Source organism: Cuculus canorus, chromosome 1 (genome assembly GCF_017976375.1).
Source record: "Cuculus canorus isolate bCucCan1 chromosome 1, bCucCan1.pri, whole genome shotgun sequence".
Taxonomy (NCBI): Eukaryota; Metazoa; Chordata; class Aves; order Cuculiformes; family Cuculidae; genus Cuculus; species Cuculus canorus.
In genome coordinates this window covers 54,485,150-54,509,945 of record NC_071401.1, presented here as the reverse complement: position 1 = coordinate 54,509,945, position 24,796 = coordinate 54,485,150, and the positions used below count along the sequence as shown (strand labels likewise).

The 24,796-nt window shown below is 37.6% G+C and overlaps 1 protein-coding gene across 3 annotated transcripts in view; it reads left to right on the top strand.

Annotated features, from left to right (window-relative positions):
• Positions 1-24,796, top strand: part of GPC5 (glypican 5) — a 690,193-nt gene that overhangs the window by 212,194 nt on the left and 453,203 nt on the right. For all 3 annotated transcript variants that reach the window (XM_054056381.1, XM_054056380.1, XM_054056382.1), the window contains exon 6: positions 24,478-24,598. In XM_054056381.1, the coding sequence (XP_053912356.1) occupies positions 24,478-24,598 (121 nt within the window). The remainder of the gene's footprint in view (positions 1-24,477; positions 24,599-24,796) is intronic.

The window sequence follows — 24,796 nt, the reverse complement described above, 5'->3', positions numbered from 1 at the left end:
AGACAGAGTAAATAGGTATAGCATAGGAGTTATGCACAGCAGCTGTTGTCCGGGTGTGATACCCGTCAGCAATTCAAACAGCACTAAACACCTATTTTTAGAGAATTCAAACAAGTGCCTAATCAATACAATTAATGATAGTTACAAAGTGGTTCAGCTCATGAAATGTACCTTTGACATGTGTTGCTTTATTAATTCCACTGAGACTGTCATTTAGCAGTATGATGCTGGAGGCAGGTACACGCTGCCAGGTATGGTGCTGGGCCTGTAAGGTAGTTCTATATACTTGAGGCAGTAGCTGGAAGTTAGTCTTCATACCTAAATTTGAAGGTCTAATTTAGGGGGTGATTTCCATCAAAATGTTTTAAAACTGCATTTTGATCAGTATACAGTGTTCAGAGATCATTTATGTTATGGCTTCTGTTTCCAGTGCAGAGTCATTAGTCCTAGTTCAAAAGCTTAACTAAATGGATTAAATTGAAGAGCATTCTGGATTAACTTGAATACCGTTTAATGAACTGGTTTCTTTGAGGCTCTGTCATGTGTCATGTCAGCTCTGCTTCAGACACTTGAAATATCTATAGGGTAGGAGCTCAGTTCAGACATGCAAGCTTGCATAACACAAAGCCTATCAAACTAAAGTGCCTGGTGTCTTTTTGGCATCCTTTCAGCAGTCTGTTACCTATACTGAGGAGATCTACATGACTCTCACACAGGTTTTGCTTGAGGTACCTAAACACCCACGCCTTGCTTTGTTTGAGGCACTCTGGGTACCCTGCATCCATTTACCATGCCAGGAGAAAGCAATTCTCCTTTAGAATCTCTGTCAGATCTGAAATCTAGTCTACCTAAGGCTTCTTAGGCTTTTGAAATGACTCTAGGCACTTGTGTGTAGGATTTTGAACTTCAGCCTAGAAGTCTGCAGCTGAACTAAGTCACCCTAGGTTGTCCACATATATAGAATCATAGAGTAGTTTGGGTTGGAAGGGACCTTAGAGATCATCCAGTTCCAACCCCAACAACACCTCACACTACACCAAGCTGCCCAAGGCCCCATCCAACCTGGCCTTGAACATCTCCAGGGATGGGGCATCCACAACTTTCCTGGGCAACCTGTTCCAGTGCCTCACCACTCTCATGGAGAAGAAATTATGTCTAGCCTAAATCTGCCCCTCTCCAGTTTATACCCATTGCCCCTTAGTCCTATCGCTACAAGCCTACAAGTACCTCCCCAGCTTTCCTGTTGGCCCCCTTCAGGTACTGGAAGGTTGCTACAAGATCTCATCGGAGCCTTCTCTTCTATAGGCTGAACAAGCCCAACTCTCTCAGCCTGTCCTCGTATGGGAGGTGCTCCAGCCCTCTGATCAACTTTGTAGCCCTCCTCTGGACATGTTCCAACAGCTCCATATCCTTCTGTTGTCCAGATTACAGAACTGGACACAATATTCCAGATTAGGTCTCACAAGAGAAGAATAGAGGGGTCAAATCACCTTCCTCGACCTGCTGGCCACCTGCTTCTCTTGATGCAGCCCAGGATACGGTTGGCCTTCTGGGCTGTGAGTACACATTGCCAGCTCATGTCAAGCTTCTCAAGAACCTGAACCCCCAAGTCCTTCTCTGCAGGGCTTCTCTCAATCACAGGATCCCCCATCCTGTATTGAAATCAGGGAAGTCATTAATGGCAGCCAGCTTGGTTTCACCAGGGGCAAGTACTGTATGACTGACGTAATGGCTTTCTATGATGGGGTAACCACAGCAGTGGACACGGGTAAACCAACAGATGTGATCTATCTATGTGAGTTCTGTAAAGCCTTTGAGATGGTCCTACACAACATCCTTCTCTCTAAATTGGAGAAATATGGATTTGATGGGTTGACTGTTTGGTGGGTAAGAAACCGGTGGGTTCGTCGGTCATATTCAGAGTCAATGGCTCAAAGTCCAGATGGAGATCTGTGACAAGTGGTGTCCCTCAGGGGTTCGTACTGCGACTGGTGCTGTTTAATATCTTCATCAATGATATAAGCAGTGAGATTGAGTGCACCCTCAGCAAGTTTGCAGATGACACCAAGCTGAGTGGTGCAGTTGTCACAGTGGAAGGATGGGATGTCATCCAGAGGGACCTAGACAAGCTGGAGAAGTGGGCCTGTGTGAACCTTATGAGGTTCAACAAGGCCAAGTGCAAAGTCCTGCGCCTGGGTCAGGGTAATCCCTGATTTCAATACGATTCTGAAGCTCCTCAGCCACTCTACTTCCTCTCGCAGCTCTGCTTATTTTCGCAGCTCTGCTCTTATTTTCTCAGCTCTCAATTATACTACATCCAGGTTAGAAATAAAAGAAAAGACAAAATTCCCCAAAGAAAATTTAAAAAAGAAAACTAGGACACCTCACTTACTTGGTAATAGATTCTGTTTCCATCTACAAAAATAAAATAAAACCTAGTGAAAAAGTAAATTTAGTATAAGCATACCTAGGATGAAAATAATTCATTTTATTGAAAGTCTAATTTTATCTGCTTATTAGGTAAAAAAATGATGGAATTAGTTTTCTTTTTTGCCTGGGAACAAAAGATGTTTCTGTTGATATTCAGATTTCTGTCCTCTCATATGATTTTTGAAATTTCAAACCCACTTTCCTCCAGAGGAAAAAAAAAAATCGATTCCCTTGGTGCACTAGTCAGTAGTTTTGATCTCTTTCTTTTTTTTTTTCCTAACCTAGTGAAATCGCAAATGAAGAAAGGAATAATTGTCCAATATTTAGGTCATAACTTGAGAAGTGAGAAGTCTGATTTCAATTCATTGCTTTGTTCAGACTTCGTTTCAACCTCTTTCTTCGAAATATTTCTTTCTGTGTATGCTTCTTTCTGAAACATCACCAAAGTGCATAGTATTCAAAGACCCCTGATGGCACCCTCCCTGCCTGCCTTTGCTGAGAATTGGTAAAGCTCTAAGAAACATAGTTGATGTGGAAGATTTAAAGCAGGATGTCTAAAAGTGCCTGAAACTACTTCTCACCACCTGAACAATGGTTTTGATTTCATGAGCTTGGGTGATACCTCTCAAAATTCACCTAAGGCAAAAGAAAGTTGGGTCCCAGGGCAAGGTATGCATATTCCTGTTTTGGTGAGTAACATTCATTTAATAATATCAGAGGTTGTTTAGGAAGTCTCTGTTATATCTTCTGTTTTGTAATGTTATTGCTATATTTAAAAACACTCCACAAATAAATAAAAAAAATCAGGATGCATTGACACCTCTTTATTTCAGTATTTGTCTAACATTTCCAAAACAATGATGTTACAAAAATAATCTTATTTGCAATCAAGGTCCTCATTTTCCACTACCTGCCTGGAAAGAAGCCTCTTTGAATAGACTCATTGAAAGAGCAGGACTTTAAATTGAAAATTCCTTTGAACAAAGAGCATAAGATTGGATCTTGGTTATGTCAGAAAATATAAATTGTATTAACACTACTCTCTGTGAATGCTACAAGCTGAAAAAAAATATTCAGTGCTATATTGAGAAAAAAAGTAGCAAAATCAATGACCTGAATAATGAGTATTTCTGAGATGCGTCCTGAATACTTTAATCTAAGTATTCTTTCTGTATTGTATTGTATTGTATAGAGTTTACATGGCAAAGTTTTGGTAGTGGTAGTGGGGCTACAGGGGCTGGCTTCCCTTAGAAGCTGCTAGAGGTTTCCCACATATCCAATAGTGCCAATGCTAGCTGGCTCCCAGTTGGACCTGCTGATGACCAAGGCTGAGCCCATCAGTGATGGCAGTAGTGCCACTGGGATAACATATTTGAGAAGGGGAAATGTTCCTGTGCAACTGCAGCTGAAGACAGGAGCGAGAACACGCGAGAGAAAGAGCCCTACATACACCAAAGTCAGTGAAGAAGGTGGGGAAGGAGGTGCCTCAAGTGCTGGAGCGGAGATTCCCCAGGAGACTGTGGGGAAGACCACAGTGAGGCAGGCTGTCCCCCTGCAGCCCATGATGGTTAGCTATGGCGCAGATATCCACCCGCAGCCTGCCAAGCACCATACACCAATGCATGTGGACGTGCCCATAGAAAGAACCTGCTGGAGCAGCCTCCTGACTTGTGGACCCATGAAGAGAGGAGCCCACACCACAGCAGGTTTCGTGGCAGGGCTTGTGACCTCATGGGGGACACACACTGAAGCAATCTCTTCTTGAAAGACTGTACCCTGTGAAAAGGACCCATGCTGGAGCTGTTCCTGAAGAACTGCAGCCTATGGGAAGGACTCATGTTTGATGAGTTCATGAAGGACTTTTTCCTGTGGGAGGGACCCCATGCTGGAGCAGGGGAAGAAGGTGAAGAGTCCTCCCCCTGAGGAGGAAGGAGCAGCAGAGAAAATATGTGATGAACTGCCCAAAACCCCCATTCCCCACTCCTTTGTGCCATGGTGGGGAAGTAGGTAGAGGAAATCTGGAGTGAAGTTGAGTCTGGGAAGAAGGGAGGGGTCTGAAGAAGGTGTTTAGGCATTACTGTGCTATTCAAACAAAATGAGAATATATCTCACAGAAAAATTTCAAGGCTATGCCAGTGAGACTGTGCAGTAAACATGCATATACTGAAAGAAGAACAGGTGGCCTTAAATAAACAAAAAATATTTATTTCCAGGTGCAAAATTCAGAACAAACTTATGAATAGGAATAAGGAGAGCATGTTTTCAGAAAAGCAGAATTAGCCATGTGGGAAAAATAAACAAAAGACTGAACAGCACTAGAAGTTACAATTCAGATCTTCATGAAGCATATTCTAAACTATAAAAACCAACAACAAGAAGTTTTGGGGAACTTCTGGAGGATGAACTGTATAATTCAAAGCAATGTTTTTCTGAGGGACAAGTTTTCCTTATGAGGAAGTTCTGGAATCATTCTTTCAGAGATTAATCAGAACTGAGACTTCCTTATCTCATATTTGCCTTCTGAAAATTACCTCATCAGTGTTATGAAGTTTTTTAAAGATCTGTTACTCTTAAAGTTATTTGATAGGTTTATTCACAATGAGAACCTTAAATACAAGCAGAAAATATGCACTGTTAACTTATTTTCTTGAAAAATGTATTTAGAATCTTGAGACAGGGACCATGCTACTAGCACACCAAAGTAGGTATTTTTCCAAAAATATAGACCCTGCATTTCTGAGAAAAATCATGAGATTAAGGGATTTCAGAGATTCTGAGAATAAATATGATTTGAATGTGATTTTTTTTAAAAATGAATTTATTCTAATTCGCTCTGTGAAATTGCTCTCTGGTTAGATCACCAGTATATTCACAAAACTGCTTTCAGGTTGGATGGATTGAATCAAAACTCATGTCTGCTTTGCTTGAGGGCTTAAGGTAGTATTTGCCAGCATATAGGAGAGTTTAAGATAATTTCAGGAGAATTTAAGAGTTATGCTTAACACTAAGCTTCAAGTATTCGAGTGTCTGGCTGAAATGCAGCCAAAGAATGAATTCTTAATTCATCCGCAGTCTGGCCCACTTGATGGCCAACACTGAACCTGTACTGGAGAGCTGGCACTACAACTTTCTGATCTGTGCAGTCTGTTCGTCAAGATCTTCGGGCATCTCTACTGTTCACAGTCATAGAATTACAAAGTAGTTGATATGTTAGTACGTGTTTGTTATTAGCAATAGGTAAGTATGAACAAGTGAAACTCTGTTGCTCCGATCTGCTTTATGCTCTCTTTTCTGATTTTTGGGGCTCTGAGTTGTTCTTAAAAGCTGTGTGGTTTGACAGGCCATTTTTTCTATGCTGTTGACCTCCCAGTTACAAAAAGGCAGTCACTCTACTCTGGCAAGGATGCCACTCAACAAAACAAATCATCCAGTTGTAAGTAGGACCTCATCTCCTGGAACTTGCCTGGCAGTTTACAAGAAAGCAATGTTCCTAGGCTGATTAGCATCCCGTTCTATTATTTAAGAAAATTATTTTCTGCTCAGGTCCACTGAGCAGCATAAAGTGTAAAATGATCTACTCTGTAAAGGAGCCATTCAACATTCTGACACTAATCAATTGATAACAAAGTAGCCAAAGATTTGGTAACAGGCCTAGAAATTTCAGAAAAAAAATTGAAATTTTGTAGTCTTCTAACCTCAAATAGGATGTATGCATTTAAAAAAAATAAAAAAAGTCTGCTGAGGAAATCCAAATTATCTCATGGTTGCAGTGATTGAGCTGAAGATTCCTGATCAATAATGAAGAACTGCGTATATGAGGAATACTGTGAATAATTTAATATGCAATTCAAGATGGAGAAGTGAAAAATCAGTAATTATACATTCACATAATCACAGAAGGGTAGAGATTGGAAGGGGTTTCTAAAAGTCATCTGGTCCAACTCTCCTGCTCAAGCAGGGCTACCTAGACCCAGTTGCCCAGGACCATGTCCAGAGAGCTTTTTAATGTCTCTAAAAATGGAGACTCCACAGCCTCCCTAGACAGCCTGTGCCAATGCTTGGTAACCCTTGCAGTAAAAAAAGTGTTTCCTGAAGTTCAGTGAGAACAACCTGTGTTTCAGTTTATACCCACTGCCTCTTGACCAGTCACTGAGCACCACTTAAAAGACTCTGGCTCCTTCCTCTAGGTACCCTCTCTTCAGGCATTTACATACATTGATAAGATTCCCTCTGAGCCTTCTCTCCGCAAGATTAAACCATCCAAACACTTTCAGCCTTTCGTCACAGGAGAGATGAGGATGCTCCAGCCCCTTCATTGTCTTTGTGCCCTTCTATGGACTCTCTCCAGTAGCTCCCTCTCTCTCTTGTATTGAGGAGCCCAGAAGTGGACAAGGTACTTCTGGTGTGGCTTCACCAGTGCTGAGTGGAAGGAAAGGATGACCCCTTGACCTGCTGCAACACACCTAATGTAGTCTACTTTGTGGCGAGGGTACCTTTTTGTCTCATGTTACCTTGGCGTCAGCCCTTAAGGCCTCTTCAGGGAAGATGCAGATACATTAACTTCTGTTAAGAAAGACTTGCTAACAAAAAGGAGCATATTCCTAAATGATTGTATTTTAGACAAATTCTGGAGTGCTACTGAAAACGCTGATGGTCTATTCAGTTTATTACAAGGTACTGAATAACTACTTTACAATTTATTGTCATCTCAGTGGATTCTGTGTACAGCTGTTTTAGTCACACCACGCTTTCAGTAAAATGGAGTTCTCCTTGAGATTAGTATCATTTAGAATCTGAGACAAGTGATATGTTAATTTTAAGTACTATGAAAATAATTTGAATATTACATTTCAAATTAGGGCTTCATATGTATTATTTATAATGGATCTAAATTGGCACATATCAAAATTCTAGAGTAATAAGGCCATATCCTTTAGCAATCTCATTTTTCATATCAAAACAGTCACTTCTGAGCCATGTATTACTGCTGACCCATATGTTGTCCTCCAAGCGAGCAAACATATGGAACTACTTATCTCATTGTATGAGCTAGAAACTTGGAGGACAGGAAAGGATATTTGCCAGGAATGTGGTTATATTTGTGCTCTGATAACCTGAATATCTTATATTAAGGACTCATAATTCTACTTTTCATTTCATTTTTACTCTTTAAATCCAAATTGGTAATTATGAATTTGAAATTGACATGATGAAATTCAAAACTGTACTGTTTTTCAAAAATCTCTATTTTGTCTTGCTACTTTGATGAAGCTTGATCATTCAGAGCTATTCTGTTTTCTTTCTCAGTTTCAAACCCAGCTCTCCATACATTGGAGTTTTGCATAGCTCTTCGTGTTCATCCATCTATTTATTCCTTGCTTGTATATGGCACTTCCTCTTTAAACCATTTGCCAAATTCTGTTTCATCTTTGGCTATAGAAAACCTATTTCAGGGATAAGCATGTGGAACAGCTGAATTCTAGCTCAAGCACCAACCTCTTTGAGCTTCACAGTTATAAGATTTGCCTGGTTTATATGCAATATGCAATCTGTTAAGTGTTATCAGAGCACATGGAACTGATTAAGGTCCATTAAAATAAAGAAACCAAATCCAACAAAAAAATGAGGAGGATTTGGCGCTATTAAAAAGGTAGTTTCCTGCTTCTTTTAATTAAGCAGTTAGAAGGATGACACCAGGGCAGGGGATATGGGTCATTTCTATTACCTGTGGGTTTAGGGCCACTGCTTGTCTCAAAGTCTGCAGGAATATAGGCCACTGCAGTCATCGGAAGAACTGTTCTTGGTCTGTCTCACTGATGTTTCTTCAGTCTGTATGGAGTAATTTGAGTTTCATGTGTTGAAAAAACATTGCAAGAATGACCATGGGCCTCTATCCTAATGATAAGGATGGTTTGCTAGGAACTAGGTGCCAAGATCACAGTTTCTGCTGTCTTGAATATTGCATTGTTTTATCCAGTAACTGTAAAACAAAGACTTGTCATAAAGATCTTTTTATAAAGGTGTGGGAATGTTTGTCTTTCTCTTTTTCCTCCCCAACTATTAACAACAAACTACCATTGTTTTTTTTCCTCTGGGCAAATTAGTCTATAAATTAATGATGTACTGATGTGACTCACTAACTGTCATGTGTTGAGAGAGACAATGTGATTAATGTCACAAGCGGGTAAACTTGAAAATATAGGAGAGACTTCAAGAGGAGAGTTTATCAATCTGTTTGATTCTTTTTGCCTAACAGTGTCACAAGGGTGAAAAAATATATATAAATATCACCCAGCCTGCTAGCCAGAGTCTGACAGTGTAGCAAGAGCAAGAATTCTAGACTATCAGAGTAATTAAAGTGCTAAATACACAATAAGTAACATAGCAATGACACAAGAATAAATAATAATAATACCCAGCTTGCTACATATGCAGTAAATAATGAAAGAGATAACACAAAGATAATTAATAATATATTATCCTGTTTGCTCTCTACCTTTAGAGACTCCTTTTTTTAATCCCTCTAAACATTTAGACAGCAGAGACTTGTAAAACCAAATCAATTTTATTAAGAATAACAGCTCATTACTTAATATAGTTCTTTAATAGCTGCAGAGAAGGTACTGTTTGCAAAATTACATTGATTAACCCTATTTATGGCCCAGCACCAAAATGCGACAAGCACACGATGGACAGTGATATTCCTGGAGGAATGACAATCAGATGTAAGTAAAGATAACAGACGAGGTTAGAATACAGAGAAAGTTACTTAGTGCTTGCCCCAGTCGAATCTCAGGGGGGAGGAAGGAGGATGGGATCCAGCCTGTCAGCTGATCCTAAAAGTTTCAATCACATTTTCCCCTCCACTCTCTTACCCCGATGAAATCCTGTGTGGGGGTGGAGATGGGGTTCAGCCTGTTTGCTGATCCCTAGAGCTTATGGTGACATTTTCCTTTTCTTCTCGCCTGCCCACCTGCCAAAACTTTTCCTTTGTTTACTATTTATAATAGGCTTACACCTGGGGATGGAGAAGCTTGAGTGAATGTGGTCACTGTATTAATTGATGATTGGTGGAGAAAAGATTCTTGCTTCATGTGCCAAAACTTAACTGTGCAAGCCCAGTAGGTATGGCCATGGGATTGGTTTGCCTCAGAGGCGGGGACGAGACCGGTAACTTTCGATGTGTTTTAGTATTATAATTATATTATAATGATGAGCACAGGTCATCTGTAGACTGAGTTGTCAGAGCAGCAGCTGCAATCTATCTACTTAGAAAATAATTAGACTCTTGTCCTTGGCAGAGCCTTGTCAGTAGCAGGAGTTGACTGTGCCTGTTCTCAGACTTGTCACCCCCACTTCTGATGCCCTTTGTGCGCTCCTTTCTGTTGAAGACCTTGTCTTGAAGGAGGGGAAAAGAAGAGTGGTGGGGGCTAAAAATGTGGAAGCACGTAGTCCCATTTCTCCCCACATTCAGCCCCATTTCCATACTTAGCTCTTATTCTCGCATTCAGCCTTGTTTCCGACACTAACATGCTGTCAACAGAAAGCAGAGTTCCTGTACCCAGCTCTTTCTTGTGTTATGGCATGGAATAAATCTGAGGCACATCAGCCACCTAAATCAGGATATTTAATCATCTCAGTTGACAATGAAGTAAATTCCCCAGAATCAATAGAATTCATATAAAACAGCCCAGTGAACATTAATTATTTTAGGCAGTTTGAAATTTACATGTATTGATAAAAGTAAAAATATGCTTAGCTCAAGAATTTTATTAATTCCTCTTTACCAAAACTGACTGTGCTCTTCATTGTGAATCTCTTTCTTAAACAGCTCTTTCTCCAGAGATTTTGCATAAGAAAATAGGTTGCAGTTATCTTGACATCAACCAATGACTTAAAACTTATGACTAAAATGTCACTGAAAAACTCTCTCAGAGTTGAAGACCTAGTTTCCAGCTACTTCTTTAATGTTAAATCAGGAATACGTAGAGACGCGAGTGAAACCTTACTTTCCTAAGTCTCGTAGCACAGTTTTTTTCTCTCGGTGGAAGTCCTCATTATTACAATGTTACTAAAATCCAGGCATTGTTCATAAGTATTCTCGTCATTCCACTAGTGTCTACGATACAGGATAGAGATATTTAAGCTTGGCTCAGGATGCACATCATAACAACAATGTACATCTCTACATATATATATATGTACATACATATGCATACAAGTATATAACTATACACAGGAATTAGATAGATTTTTGCAATACAAGATTCATTTAGTATTTTCCAATATGTAATCCTTGATGCAGAGTGCTGTTTTCCCTGAGAACAGTTTTGACAACACTTTGACCCTATTTTCTTGTCTTCTTTTGACAGCTTTTCCCGTAGGGAAGATAGCCCGTTTGACTTACATTATCCTTGAACCCCTTGTTACTTGACTTTAATTTCTGTAACCAAGGCAATATCACAAGTGAAGCTAAAAATCACATCTCTGAGAATAGCCTTGTCTAGGTTGATTCTTACTTCAGACTGCATACTAAGCAGCCACAGAAATCTTCCAAACAGACAGGAGACTTCCTCTCCTTTCGATCTCAAAGGAGGAAAGAAAATCCTTCTTTTCTAGGAAGAGCTTTAGAAAGTAAGCTCTTCTTTTCTAGGAAGAGCTTTAGCTTTCGGCAGCCTATTACAATCTCTATAAAGTTCTCATAAGTTTTGTACTTCAATTTGTCAGGATCTACTAAGTATTTCAGGAGCTGAAATACTTTGAGCTTCTTTATGAACAAAAAAGGAAAGATAAAAGCTTGCTTGTCATTATCTATGCTGCTTTCTAGAATGCATTGAACTGCGTGTTCCAGAAAAAAATGCAAAGTTCTTTGACATCTTACTGGTGCTCAGCTATATGGTTCCCATTAATATAATACATAGATGCATTGAAATATTTAACTCTTGTCTTTTTACATTACCTATCATGATACAGATAAGTAAGAATTACGATGACTTTACAAAAGGAAAACTGAAAACCAGGGGGAATTATAGGCTTGCTACAGGAAGCTTATGACTACAGCAGCGAGTACCCCAAGGCTAACACAATCTCATTTCAGTTTAGTTATTTAATCAGTATGGTGTTCAGGCTAGTTGTCTCGGAGGCACGTCTGACTGAGATGACAAGTCATTGTTTCATCCCACAGTAGGTGCTGTATTTTCCTTGAGAGGATCTTCTTTCTCTTTCTCTACTCTGATTGCAGGGGAAGCTTAAGCTGTAGGTACTTAGGCAATATCAACTATGAAGGCTTTCTTAGCTCTAACATTTACTTTTTGCACCCGTAAAGAGTAAAGAATGAGTTCATCTTTTTAAAGAAACATTAAAGGATAGTGATACATCACACATACATGCAAGAATCATTAGGGTGAAATATTGTGCATAACACTTAAACATTCTTGGATGCATTTCTATCCTTTCTTACGTCTCGTGTATGATGATGTGCTTTGTGTATAGCGGTTACATTATTCCTGTTCTCTCTGATATTAAGAATATATCATCTGAAATATATTTTTGTGGGACTGATATGATTTCATCAAACAAAATTTGAGATGAAGAATGCATGTATTAATAGGTCAGTTCAAATACCTTCCCAGCCGCTTTACAGACAACTCTTCAGTCTTACCCAGACACTTCAGTTGATTATCCTGATATGAGTGGCTTCTGAAATTGGAGCTTTTCATGCATATGCCACTATCTTTGAATATGAAAAGCCCATACCTTGTGTGATTTGTCTTGAAATACTTTAAAAATTGCCCACCATGCCTATCACGAAGCGTGAAAAGCATCCAAAATTAAGGCAATGATGTTTATCTTTGATGTAAGGCTAGTTAAGGACCAGTAAAGAATGAGACCTCTACTCAACTCTAATTGGTAAAATACAGCATTCTAGAAAGTTCTTAATTTCCCATAAAGAATGAGGAACACTAGCAGATAATTGGCATTATACTGTAAAGCTTGTTTCTGTTTAATAGAATACAACATACAGTAGAGCTGCTGATCCATAACTTTCTATTTGTTCTTCACTTGAGATATTCACTGCACAGTGAGAAGAGGCAATGAAGATATTTTGTAAATCAGGTAATACACAAGCATCCAGCAAAGTTGCTGTGAATAATAATGCTGTGAAATAAGAAAACAGTTACAGGTTAGTAGCTCAACAAACTTCTAGTTGCTAAGAAAACCCCTTTTCAGTAAAATAACTGTTGTTTTTTGTATAAAAAATGAAACCAATCCAAATTGTATAGTGATGTTGCTGGGGACTGCTTTTCCTCCCACACAGATTTATATAAAGTAAACACACTTGGGTAAGTGTAAAACTTGTTTGGATGAAGACAGAATTACAGCCTATATCTCCTCGAGGTAACGTTATACTCTCTAGGATATTACAGTATTGAAAACAGAAGAAGATTGGGTGAAAGCATTTTATTTGTGAAAAATAACCCCAAATCAAACACCACCTCACAAAATTAATAATAAGTACATAGGATTCATAAAATATTTAATTTTTAAAGCATCATTTGTTTGATAGGTGTCATCAATTCCTGGTTTGCAGCAATCATCATTCATGCACATTTAGACAAATGAGGATGATACAATGAATCCAAAGCCACAGAGATGGATTGGCCACTTACATTAATTAATCCACCAACCTTTAGCTAACTCTGCGTGTACTCTGGCAACAGAGAGGGGCAAATAAAAGGTAGCTTTGTGGCTTTAGGGATTTTCTGTGTTTAGAACAAACAGGAAAAGATCTATCGAATGGCTCATGTCAGTGAATTTGCTGGAATAGTGTTTCTCTCTTGGCATCACAGAGCAACTTAAGTTGATTCCTTCATTTGACTTTTATTTGCTGAATGATTTTCTTCTCTTTTGTCAATAATGATATTCAGGTTTATTATCTGCTTGACAGTCCTTCACCATAACTTAACTGTCAATTTGTGCTAATTTTCCATAAATTAGAAAAAACAAACCATTCGATAACAAAGAATGGATTGTTTGAGTGCACCTTTGACATGATTTGTAGCGGTGTAGTCCCCATATGGTGGTGAGATAAATGTTGACCATGCCAGCTTTGTGTCAGTTATCAGTCCCAAAATTATCATGTACAATCCAAGTCCCTTGAGGACACTTTGGTTTGTGTATTGAAACATTGTGTTGGAAAAAATATGAAATGTAAGACTTCTGTCTCCAAGGTTTGATGTTCTACACAATGCCACAGTTGCATGAACCTTTTGCCATTTCCAAGTAGAGATATTTTAGTCTTATATAGAGAAAGCAGCTTTCTCAATTTTAGGGTAATTAGGCTTGACAGCTTTGTGTTTCCAAGTTGTTTGAATTGTTTTTCCAAGATAATTCTGTTTGTTTTGCCAGCTATCTGCTATAAACATTTATGTGCTTGTTTATGATAATTAATATCTTTCATTTCATTGCTCCATTAAATGAAGGTACAGTAGAATTATTAAGGCTGTAAGATTTCAAGAATACTACAAGATGAAGAGGATGTTATTGCCTTTATTTATCTAGATTTAGTGTGCTTGCATATGTCTGCTGTTTAGTTATTTTCTAACGTAATAAGAATTTATTTTCTCAATTTTAAACATGTGACTTACCCAGGGCACCTACTTTAAATGAAATATCTGTCTCATAGCTCCTCTTCAGTTCTTTTCTCTTCAGTGGAGCTTGCAATTACTAGAACACATTTATTTGTTAAGATGCATTACAGATTGATAGTAGCTCCTTCTTAGATGCTTTTTCTTCTACCGCTGTGGAGAATTTGGACATCATGGGAGTGAGGAATTCCCTCCACTAGTACATGATGCTCAACAGAGTTTAACTTTCTGTTTGGCAGAACAGAACTGTTGTCTGGGATGTTTTGTTTTGCTCTTCATGGCATTATTTTGCATCACAAAGAATAACGTCTCTGCCTGGAATTTAGCGACTTACTGCTGAGATATGTACACATGGATAACTATTACAGTAGTTACCATTAACTGATAAGAAGACTAATTTCCGTGGTTTCTTTCAAGTGAGAATTCTTCAAAAGTTCTTGAACTGTACCTTTAGTAAGTTTGTGGATGACAATAAGCTGGGAGGAAGTGTGGATCTGCTGGAAGGTAGGGAGGCTCTACAGAGGGATCTGAACAAGCTGGATCAATGAGCTGAGACCAACGATATGAGGTTCAGCAAGGCCACGTGCTGAGTCCTGCACTTGAGAGAGAACGACCCGGTGCAGTGCTATAGACTTGGGGAAGCGTGGCTAGAAAGCTGCCTGGAGGAGAAGGCTCTGGGGGTGTTGGTTGACAGCTGACTGAATATGAGTCATCAGTGTGCCTAAGTGGCCAAGGAGGCCAACAGCTTTGTGGCCTGTGTCAGAGACAGCATGGCCAGCAGAATCAGGGAAGTAATTCTGTACACAGGATTAGTGAGGCCACACCTGGAGTATTGTGTTCAGCTTGGAGACCCTCACTACAGGAAAGGCATTGGGGCTCTGGAGCACATCCAGAGAAGGGCAACAAAGCTGGTGAAGGTGCTGGAGAGCAAGTCTTATGAGGAGTGGCTGAGGGAACTGGGTTTGTTTAGCCTGGAGGAAAGGAGGCCAAGGGGAGACCTTATCATTATCTACAACTACCTGGAAAGAGGTCGCAGCAAGGTGGGTGTTGGCTTCTTGTCCCAAGTTACAGGCAATAGGATGAGAGGAAATGGCCTTAAAATGCACCAGGGAAGGTTCAGATTAGATATGAGGAAAAAATTCTTCACCAAAAGGGTTACTGGGCACTGGAACAGGCTGCCCAGGGAAGTGGTTGAGTCACCATCCCTGGAAGTATTTAAAAAATGGGTAGATTATGTTCTTAGGGATATGGTTTAGTAGTGGACAGATATGGTTGGAGTAGATGATCTCAAAGGTCTTTCCCAATCTAGTAATTCTATGATTCTATGACTCTATAAACTTTGAAGCAGTCTAAAGATTAAATTTAAAAGCAAAACAAAATTCCCTGATGTTGATAAAAGGATGATGACATTTTCTTTACAGCAGGAAATAACAGCAATTGTAGGGAAATGGGTTTGATATTTTATAACATTTGGGCAGAATTGTTCTAGAGTATTTGGAGTTAATGTGGACTGCTTCATATAGCTGATATCTGAGAAAATAAAGAAGGAAAATCAGCAGGAAAAGACAGTATTTAAAAAATATTTTATATAACCTTAGCTTGACATAGATTACCTTAATGATTTAATGCAGATTGAGACAAATTTGATGCATTACAAACTGTCATAACTGTGGTGCTGATCATTTTATGTAAGATAAAAATTCATTTACTGTGCTAGAAGAAAGATTCAAAACATGAATTTTCAGTGTATAGATTATACAATGTCTTCTGAACATGAAAATTCAGCTTTAGCAATTTTAACTTTAGTAGAAGTTGCATTCTTTGAAAAAGGATAATCTGTCTTAACAGACACACATCTTTTACCGAATTTCAGATGTTTAGTAAAACAATCCTTCTAAATACGTGTTCCATATATAGCAACTGGAGAGAAGCTGGTGAACCTGGAAGTCTCCAGAGGGAGACTTGTCTGCTGAATGGAGCCTTTGGGATATCTAGTTATTCCCTTAACACTTCTTATTGCTTATCAAGAACACACTTTTGGAAATGGCTGAGACTGAAACTAAGAAGAACTGGCTTCCAACCACTATATATATATAAAATCCTCTAAAAAATTTGGGTTTTCAAATCAAGACCATGAAGTTTCTTGGTTTCTAGTAAGCTTTAGAAGGGCAGTTATAGGATTAGGAGATAATGGAAATTATTGAGATGAGAGATTTTGTGCTGTGCAAAATAGCAAAGTTCTAGGTCACACTTAGAAATTAATTAAAAGAAATACTCTGGAAGGCTTTGTAATAGTTACTTTATTACCTACTTCAGTGTGATTTGTCTTATTCCCATGAACCTAGCTCCACATGAGAAAGTTTTTAATGAAATATCTGTTTAAAAATTGTTCCAAAGTCGTGCCACTTAGTTTTCAACTGTGGAAAAGACCAAAGGCTGACTTTCTATTTCTTCCTTTAACAAGGAACATATTTTTATCTGACACACAAATAACACAACTTTTACTCTGTTCTTTTCAACACTTAATATTTTCTGTAAATTTAACAAATTTGTATGCAGTTTTTTCAAGTATATATTACAAATTACAGATCTAAAAATAAATTTCCCTTGAAAAAATCAAAGACATTTTATTTTCTTTTAAAATAAATGATCAATTAAAAAGTATTCAAAATGTCTAGGAGAAATGTAATCTATTCTAGAATTCCTACAAATACTGTCACTGATAAACAGGTGTGAAATATTTTTATTGAGTTTTCTGAGGCTAACTTCCCAATATCTACTCCTAAAAAAACTATATAAGACTGTACAAAAGCAGACAATGCACCTGTCCAAGTTCCAAGAGTTTTTTATGATGGTAGTGATTCATGGATTTGTTCAGCCTTATTGATTAAAATTTTTATCGCTAAACACTCTTACTTTTTTGTTGCTGCATGTTTACTTTTTACTAGTATTCAGGTAATTGTTAATTTCTCAGTTAACTGTTACCCAGAGTTTTGTAATGTCCAGCAGTGAAGAAGACGCTAGGAATAACGTGTAAAGTAGCAATTATCAGCAATCATAAAGCAAGCAAGTTGAGAAAGAGTTGTGAGAAAAATGTATCCCAAGTTTGAAATAAAAGTAGGCACACTGTGCTATCTTACCTTTCTTAAACAGAGTGAGACTATATAAATACAGGTGTTTTCTTGTAACTTGTAAGTGCCAGCAGCCTAAGCTGTGAAGTAATTTGGAATTCAATTAATGTGAGAAGCTGAGCAAAACAAATCCCTTAGCAATGCCAGTACACGAATGCCTACTTCTCCAAACTGGAACATGAAAACAAGAAAATCCAGTTGGCGAAGGAGGAGTATATTACAAAAGTTGCATCTTGGTTACTGTATCAATGACGGTTAAAGGAAATTAATACAGTAGAACAAATACAGTAAATAAATAGATTAGTATAAAGATTATTTGGTCTCTGTATATAATATTATCTCTGGATGGAACTTCCCAAAGAACTCACAGAAAAGAAGCACCTACATTTAACCTATTTCCTTGGAATTTCAATGCTCACTTCAAAAGGTCAGCTGATGAAGATCAGCAGTGCTTTATTTATATCAAAGTAGTTTCAAATGCAGAAAATAAAGTCAATGAAAAGAATTCTCCATTGTTATCAGATGAGGAGTTCGAGATTATTATCTTCTTGCTCTCATGGCGATTACTGTAATACTGTTAGTTAAGGTTTCACTTTCAGATGAAACGTTGCAAGTGGAGGTGAGAATCCTTTTGCCACAAAATAATGAAAAGAATAAGCTTTGTCAAGCAGTGTCTCTGTACAGCTGCAGCAGCTATGACCCACCTGAACCTTCTACAGCAGTGTGATTACCTTGTACACATGGGTATTTCAGAGGTAAGGCAATGCACCCCAGTGATTAAGCACGTGCTTCAATATCACGCTCCTGTAAACTGGCGACTTAATGTAGAGATTCCTGAATAGCTTCTGATAAATACAATGGGGCCAAGCACTGAAAAGCCCAAGAAGGTGATGGTAGAAGGTGATGGCAACAGCTGGCAGAGAGACATCAGAATGAGGTAAACAGCTGAACTTGCTAAAGTGCAGGACACCATCATGTTTCATGGGAGAGCACTGACTGCCAAGACGCTTTCGGTTGTGCTGGAAAATAGGCTTCACTGCAATAATACAACTTTCATTACTTTAATCTCCCATTTGGAACATGGTCCAAGCGCCTAAAAGAAGCTCATCATCACTTCTTCCAAGCAAGAAAGAAGCAGCAAATTTGGATCTCACTCAGCACCCTCCAGTTCTTTTTCTGAATTTGCTTGCTTGATATCCTCGTGAACCTAAAAACATTAAAGGCAAACTTAGTCCCTTTGTCTTTTGCTTCTTTTCTTCAGCATCTTCAGGACAAGTTCAATTTTAACCTGCCTGTCTGTGCAGTGTTTCAAATTCACATATATAAAAAATGAATTTTATTATTATAAACTTTAATTATAATATAATTTAATTATAATTATAAAATTATTATTATAAAACATTATTGATGGGGGGGTTTTTTGGAGTTTTTTTTGCCAGTAACCAGAGAAGTCTTGACCTGTGACTACAGTTTTACTTTGCAGAAGTTCCCAGGTCTGTGAGGGAATGCAAGAAACATAATTTTCTAGAAATGAACATAGAAACTTCCTAAGATTTCTGACAGTCTGATCTGTGATAAAAAGAAACATCAAATCTGTAGTAGCCCTGAGTAAATTTGTTTTCACTTAAAGAATAATTTTCTCAAAAAAGAAGATAAAAAACTATAGTGTTTGGTGATGTGTAGTTCCCCTGCAAACCTGTTATTGATGGCATTTCTGCCAATAATATTTGCTTAGCAGAAGGTTTTCCTAAAAAACGTGGGGCATTCTCTTTCTCCTGTTGAAGCTGAGCATCAGGTCCAAAATGTTTAATTCCTAGAAGACTTAATATATTCATTACTTCTAATAGCTTTTCCAGCTGCATATACCAAGAAATCAGTGATAGCCATAGGCCATGATCTGGTCTTTTGACAGATATGTTGATAAAACAGTATGCAAACCCCACCAGCTTTATTCATAGATACAATAGAAAGTAACAGGAAATTTATGTGAATATTCATATATTGAACTCAGGCAACTTGTTATTCATCACTTTAAAACATGTTTATAGAATACAAATATATTAGTTCTTGTTTTTTTTTCCTAGTGTTGATGAAAATGAATAGTACTTTGGGACCAAGTCTGCCTATTAAACTGATGTGATACATTACCATGTTTGCACAGAAATGAGCACAGATGGTGGGTCTATTACTTCTCTAGCAAGAAATTTGTCATTTTTTTCCCCAGGATTCAAATCTGAGCAACACTTGCTCAAGTTAGGCTACCTCTGTGGGTATCCTTAAAATGTTTTTTGCATTACTTGTACATTAAGATTAAAAGAAAGAGGAATTGATTAATACCGTATTAAAACTTTATAATGAATGAAGTTTCTCATACCAAGAGTCTGAGATTTTTATGTTTTTCCCTCAACTAAAGGGAATCATATTTTATATGTAAATGCAAGTCTACAGGGATGAAGTTTTGTGTACCATACTCAGATTCCCAATAGCTCATTTAGCTGTGACATATCATTTAGTCCACATTAGAATGTTTGAAGATGTTAGATTTATAGACATTTTTTAATTAAACACAATAATATGTGGAAAACAAACCAACAGCATATAAGTAGGGTTATAATTTTTGTATGCAAAAGACATCATTTCAAGCAGCAAAAGAGTAGATTAAAAAAAAAGGTTGACTTGGAAATCTTATTTTTATGATAAGAATCAATAAAGCAATACTTCACAAGGCTTTGTCGATGCCTCATTATATACCTGAAAAAAGAATAAGGGTTTTCAACCTCTCTTGTGACTTGTCTGAGCCTGTAATTACTAGACTCAAAGTTAAATGATAGTTTTTTAATGTCAATTGATCAAAGCCAGATCACGTAGTGGTGAAAAGAAGTTTAATATGGGCTAGGATTTCAAATAACAGAACAAAATGTGAACATATGCATTCGTTCACTTCAGTATGTTGAATATATGTATTCACATTTGGGATTTCTATACTGAGACCACCATCATTTAGCAATGCAACATCATATGAAAAATGTTTTTCAACATTTATGTTAAGAACTGGCATGCAAAGACAATTTGGAATGGTGGGTCGACCCTGGCTGGATCCCATTTCCAACCAAGCCATTCTATCACTCCCTCTCCTCAACTGGACAGAGGGAGAAAAATACAACAAGGGGCTTGTGGATCAAGATAAGAACAAGGCTACAGGGGAATCTCTGCTCTAACGCCTGGAGGACCTCTTCCCTCTTCCTCTTCACTGACCAAATTTTCAGTTTCTCTACAAAGCTGTGAAGGTAGGCAGAAAAATGAACAGGGATATTTCCAAACTAGACCATGCCTACTCATCCTCTACATCTGCTTTCTGTATAGGGAATTTTTTTCTCACCAAACTGGGCAAAAGTGATGAAGGTTAAGGGAGATTTGCTACAGGCAGTGTTACTGGGTAAAAATATCTGGACTTTGTATAGGAATTACCTTAGTTATTAGAACTGAGAGAATATGTAAATGGATTTTGGACTGCCTTTTGGGATAACTCGGAGCTTCCAACCCAAAATGGCAAAGAGCCTTTGGGACACACAGGGCTGATAACATTCAAAATGCGTAAATCAGAATAGGGTGTATTTTTTAGCTGAAAAAGGAGAAGCAATCATTTCCTGGAAAGAAATTTAAATATTAGATAATGGAGCTCCTCTGTCTGGGGAGCCAAAATGTATTTTGCCTTTGGGAGAATATTAAAAGAATGACCGTAACAAAATGAGTAGCAGTGGGAGAGAGGGAATCAAATTAATTGTTAACACTTTTTTACTGGTAAGCATATCCAGTTATTCCTTATAAACCATAGGTTTCCTGAAGAGAAATGTAGAGGATGACAGCTCTAAAGAGGCTGGGGAACATGACTGAAACTCCTAATACGTGGTCCACTCACAAGACAGTATAACTTTCCCAGCAACTTTCCCTCATGAGAAAGAAGGGAGATAGTCCTACAGTAAACACAAGATGTACAAGGGTAGGGATTTTGTGGTGGAAACAGCTGAAAATGAAATGATGGCCAGCCTTGAATGAGTCGGTGCCAGATAATTCCCAGATGAGCTAGATTAATAAAATTGTAGCCTAGGCAAGTCTCAAAATCTGTGTGGTTTATGTCTCCCAGCATGGAAAACAAATGAGTATTGTCAATTGAATTAAAAAAATTAAAAAAGATATTTCACATAGTTATGGAATTCACAGGTAAATGTATAATAGATGGATTTGCGGCACTTGAAAAAATGTGTTAATTGAAGAATTTGAGTGACCGAAAGTGAGAACGCAGGTTCTGCATGCTGTTAAGCAGAAAAGGGGAGTGCTGAATAGAAAAGATAGCCATAAGCTTTAAGATTCTTTTTATAGGTTATAATATGAAGAGAAATTGTTGTGTTCAATTAAGCTAGTGTGTTGAGTTAAAGCTATTGTCTGTCTGGTGAGTGCAGTGTTGTTCAACTAGGAAGGGGAAGTAAGGAAGGAGTTCCATAGTGAATTATCTATTTTGATTTAAAAAAATGACTGGGAAAGCGGGATCTTTAAGGAAAACCTTGAAGAAGATTATTTATTTATTTATTTTATCCATAGATGCTACCAGAAGATACGTTGACCCTGCTCAAAATGCTGTGTTAAACATTCCCTAATTCTAGTAGGCAGGCTGCAGATGCCTATAAAAAACTTTATCCCATCACTACAAGACAGCACAAAAAGCTGTCTGCTGTAAACCAAAATACCACTTTGAAGAATATGAGCCATTCATATTTTCAGTGTATCAACAACGCCATGAAGATTTTTTTAAACTCAGCTCAACTACGATGTTCCAGTGAACTACAATAAGTATATTAATCCTTGCTGTCCTGATTGTGCAGCATAAACATCCATTCCAAGTAATAGTATGGCTAGTGAATCAGTAAAGGGTTCCATAATGGCTTTTAGTAATGAGCTTATTATTTTTAATATTTACCTTTAGCTGATACAGTGTGTCCTGAATATTGGATACAGCTGACTATTTTCTCAAATGAAGAATGAATAAAAATGAAATCTTTAACTTGTGGGTAATCCTAGGAGATCATTGCTACTGTACCTTGATACGCAATTGAATTCAAATATTACATTATATCTGCTTCCAGTGAAATTGATTGCACGCAGAAGAAATAGAGAAGAAATAGAGGGTACATTTGCCTTAAATAGCACATGCAGAGCTGTATATAGAAGGCCTTGAATTTTAGTATTTAATGTGTGAAACTGATTGCTTTAAAGGATTTAAGTGACAAAAGACTGCTGGATTTTGATACCTTAGAAGTCAGAGAAAATTTTGCCAAACCATAGAATTAGTTCACATCTGAAACATTTTGCAGAACAGGTTGCCCAAAAATTATCTTCCTGCAATGCCAAAGGAGCTACTAATTTTGTCACAGATATAGAAGGCAAATTGTACTCCCTGGGGCCTAAGGTAAATTTAGAGTAATTTTGTGCGATAGGATTAATTTCTACCTATGAATGTGGCAAATGTCATTTTAGGTGTGGTATCTGGGTCCTTGTATACTTCCTTCTGAATATCCTCAGTGTCACCGAAGGTGGTATTTTAGTAATGATCAAAGACAAAATACTGTTGTTATGTGGCAACCTTGCTTTAATGAACCGTGTTTTTTTGTCTAGCATACATGAAAGGTTTTCTGTGGAGGTAGGAGGATCTGCAATGTTTTTTTGTAAACAGATTTTGTAAAACAGATTTTCAAAATTTAAATATGCTGTGTTTTCTGTGCTCATATGCAGATCTAATAGGTAGGAATTAAGCAATCCTTTACTCCATTCCTGATAGGGTTCTTTCCTTTCTTTTTCTTATAGCATAACAGCTGGCAAAATATTTTTGAGACAGAGATATATAGAGCTATCCTACAGTAGAGTATTCTGACAAAACCGAACATATGGAGTGGTTTTGCATAATGTACAGTGTCTGTTATGAGAAGGATAATATTCAGTTTTTCTTGCATAACTTGAGTATTACATACAACACGGAAAGTTGAATGAACAATTGCATCTTAATAAGCCATAGAATTTCGCTAGGTGGTTAATTTCAGTCTCTGTATTTTGAGTTTTGGTGTACTTGAAACAATGTTCTGCTTACTATAGCAGTTCTTTCTTGAACGAGCATACGAGATCTGACACAAAAAAAAAAAAAAGGGCAAGATTAACCCTATAAGTTTGGGAACCAAGAGTAGGAGGGGAGAGACAAAGAGATGGTTTAGAACATGTTCTAACCTGTCACAATGCAACAAGGCTTAACTTGATTGCTTCACTCAATGAGTGGATGCATGTTCAAATATAAATGTTTTCTTACTCTTGGTTGGAAAACGATGGCATGCTCCAGCTCACAATGCTTTGTCTGTGAAGCAGTTTTTGGCTTATAAAAACACCATTGTGTTTGAGCACCGTCCCTATTTACCAGACCTGGCTCCCTGAGATTTCTACCTCTTCCCAAAGATCAAGTCAGTGTTCAAAGGAACCCATTTTTTGTTGGTAGAAGATGTGAAAGCAAAACTGACAGAGATCCTTAAAAGTCTTTCAGAAAATGGTCTGTGGAATTTGTTTGAATATTGGCAGCACTGTATGCAGCTGTTTCACCTCAGAAGGTACCTATTTTGAAGGTGATCATAGTGGAATTTCTCAATTTTTTAAATAAAAAGGAGTTACAGGCACGATCTCATTTTTTGTGTGTGTCAATCTTTGTACATCTGGTTTCTGTTGCTTCTTTTTTACATACCTATCTATCTATCTATCTATCTATCAAGTATCAGTTATATAATGCTAAATAATTTATGCGCAATTTGTCTGTTTTTTAGCAATAAATATTATACCTGTATGTGCTCTCACAAAACACTAAAAAACTTTGAAATCCTGAAGTATCTAACATTTAGGCAATCAGCTACTCTGTATTTAACAAAACCAAAATCAAAGAGAGTCTTCGCATACACAAAAGACATGCATAGGGCTGAATGTATCTTGCTTTAATATGTAGATAACTCTTTTTTAATTAAAATTTCTGGTAAAATTAAAGCTATAATAAATAATATGGCTTTGTGGAATGTAATAATTATATTATGTTGTATTTCTTTTCTGTGAAAAATATGTGCATGAAACTAAAGCATCTCATTAGAGTGGAATGTTGGTGTCATAAGAGTTAAACTACAAAATGACTGTGAGTGTAGCATAACTTACTAAGCCACTTTTATGTGTGTGTTTATGTATTAAACTAGCTATACTCATCGCGTGGTTGGCAGTGGAATCAAAGCTCAGTCTGCAAATCCAGAAGTAAAAGTGAAGGGAACAGATCCTGTAATAAATCAAATAATTGACAAGCTGAAACATATTATTCAGGTAAGCTGCTTTTATCTATCGATTTAGCATAGTGCTAAAGACCACTCTAGTAGTGAAACTATCAATTTACTGTACATTAAAGGTTAACTGTTAATTCAGGCTACCTCTCAATGCATGTCAACACCAAAACAGTACCCTGTCTCACTTCAATTATTAAAAATAATTTAGTTAAAAGGTCTGCATAGGTTAGATGAATGT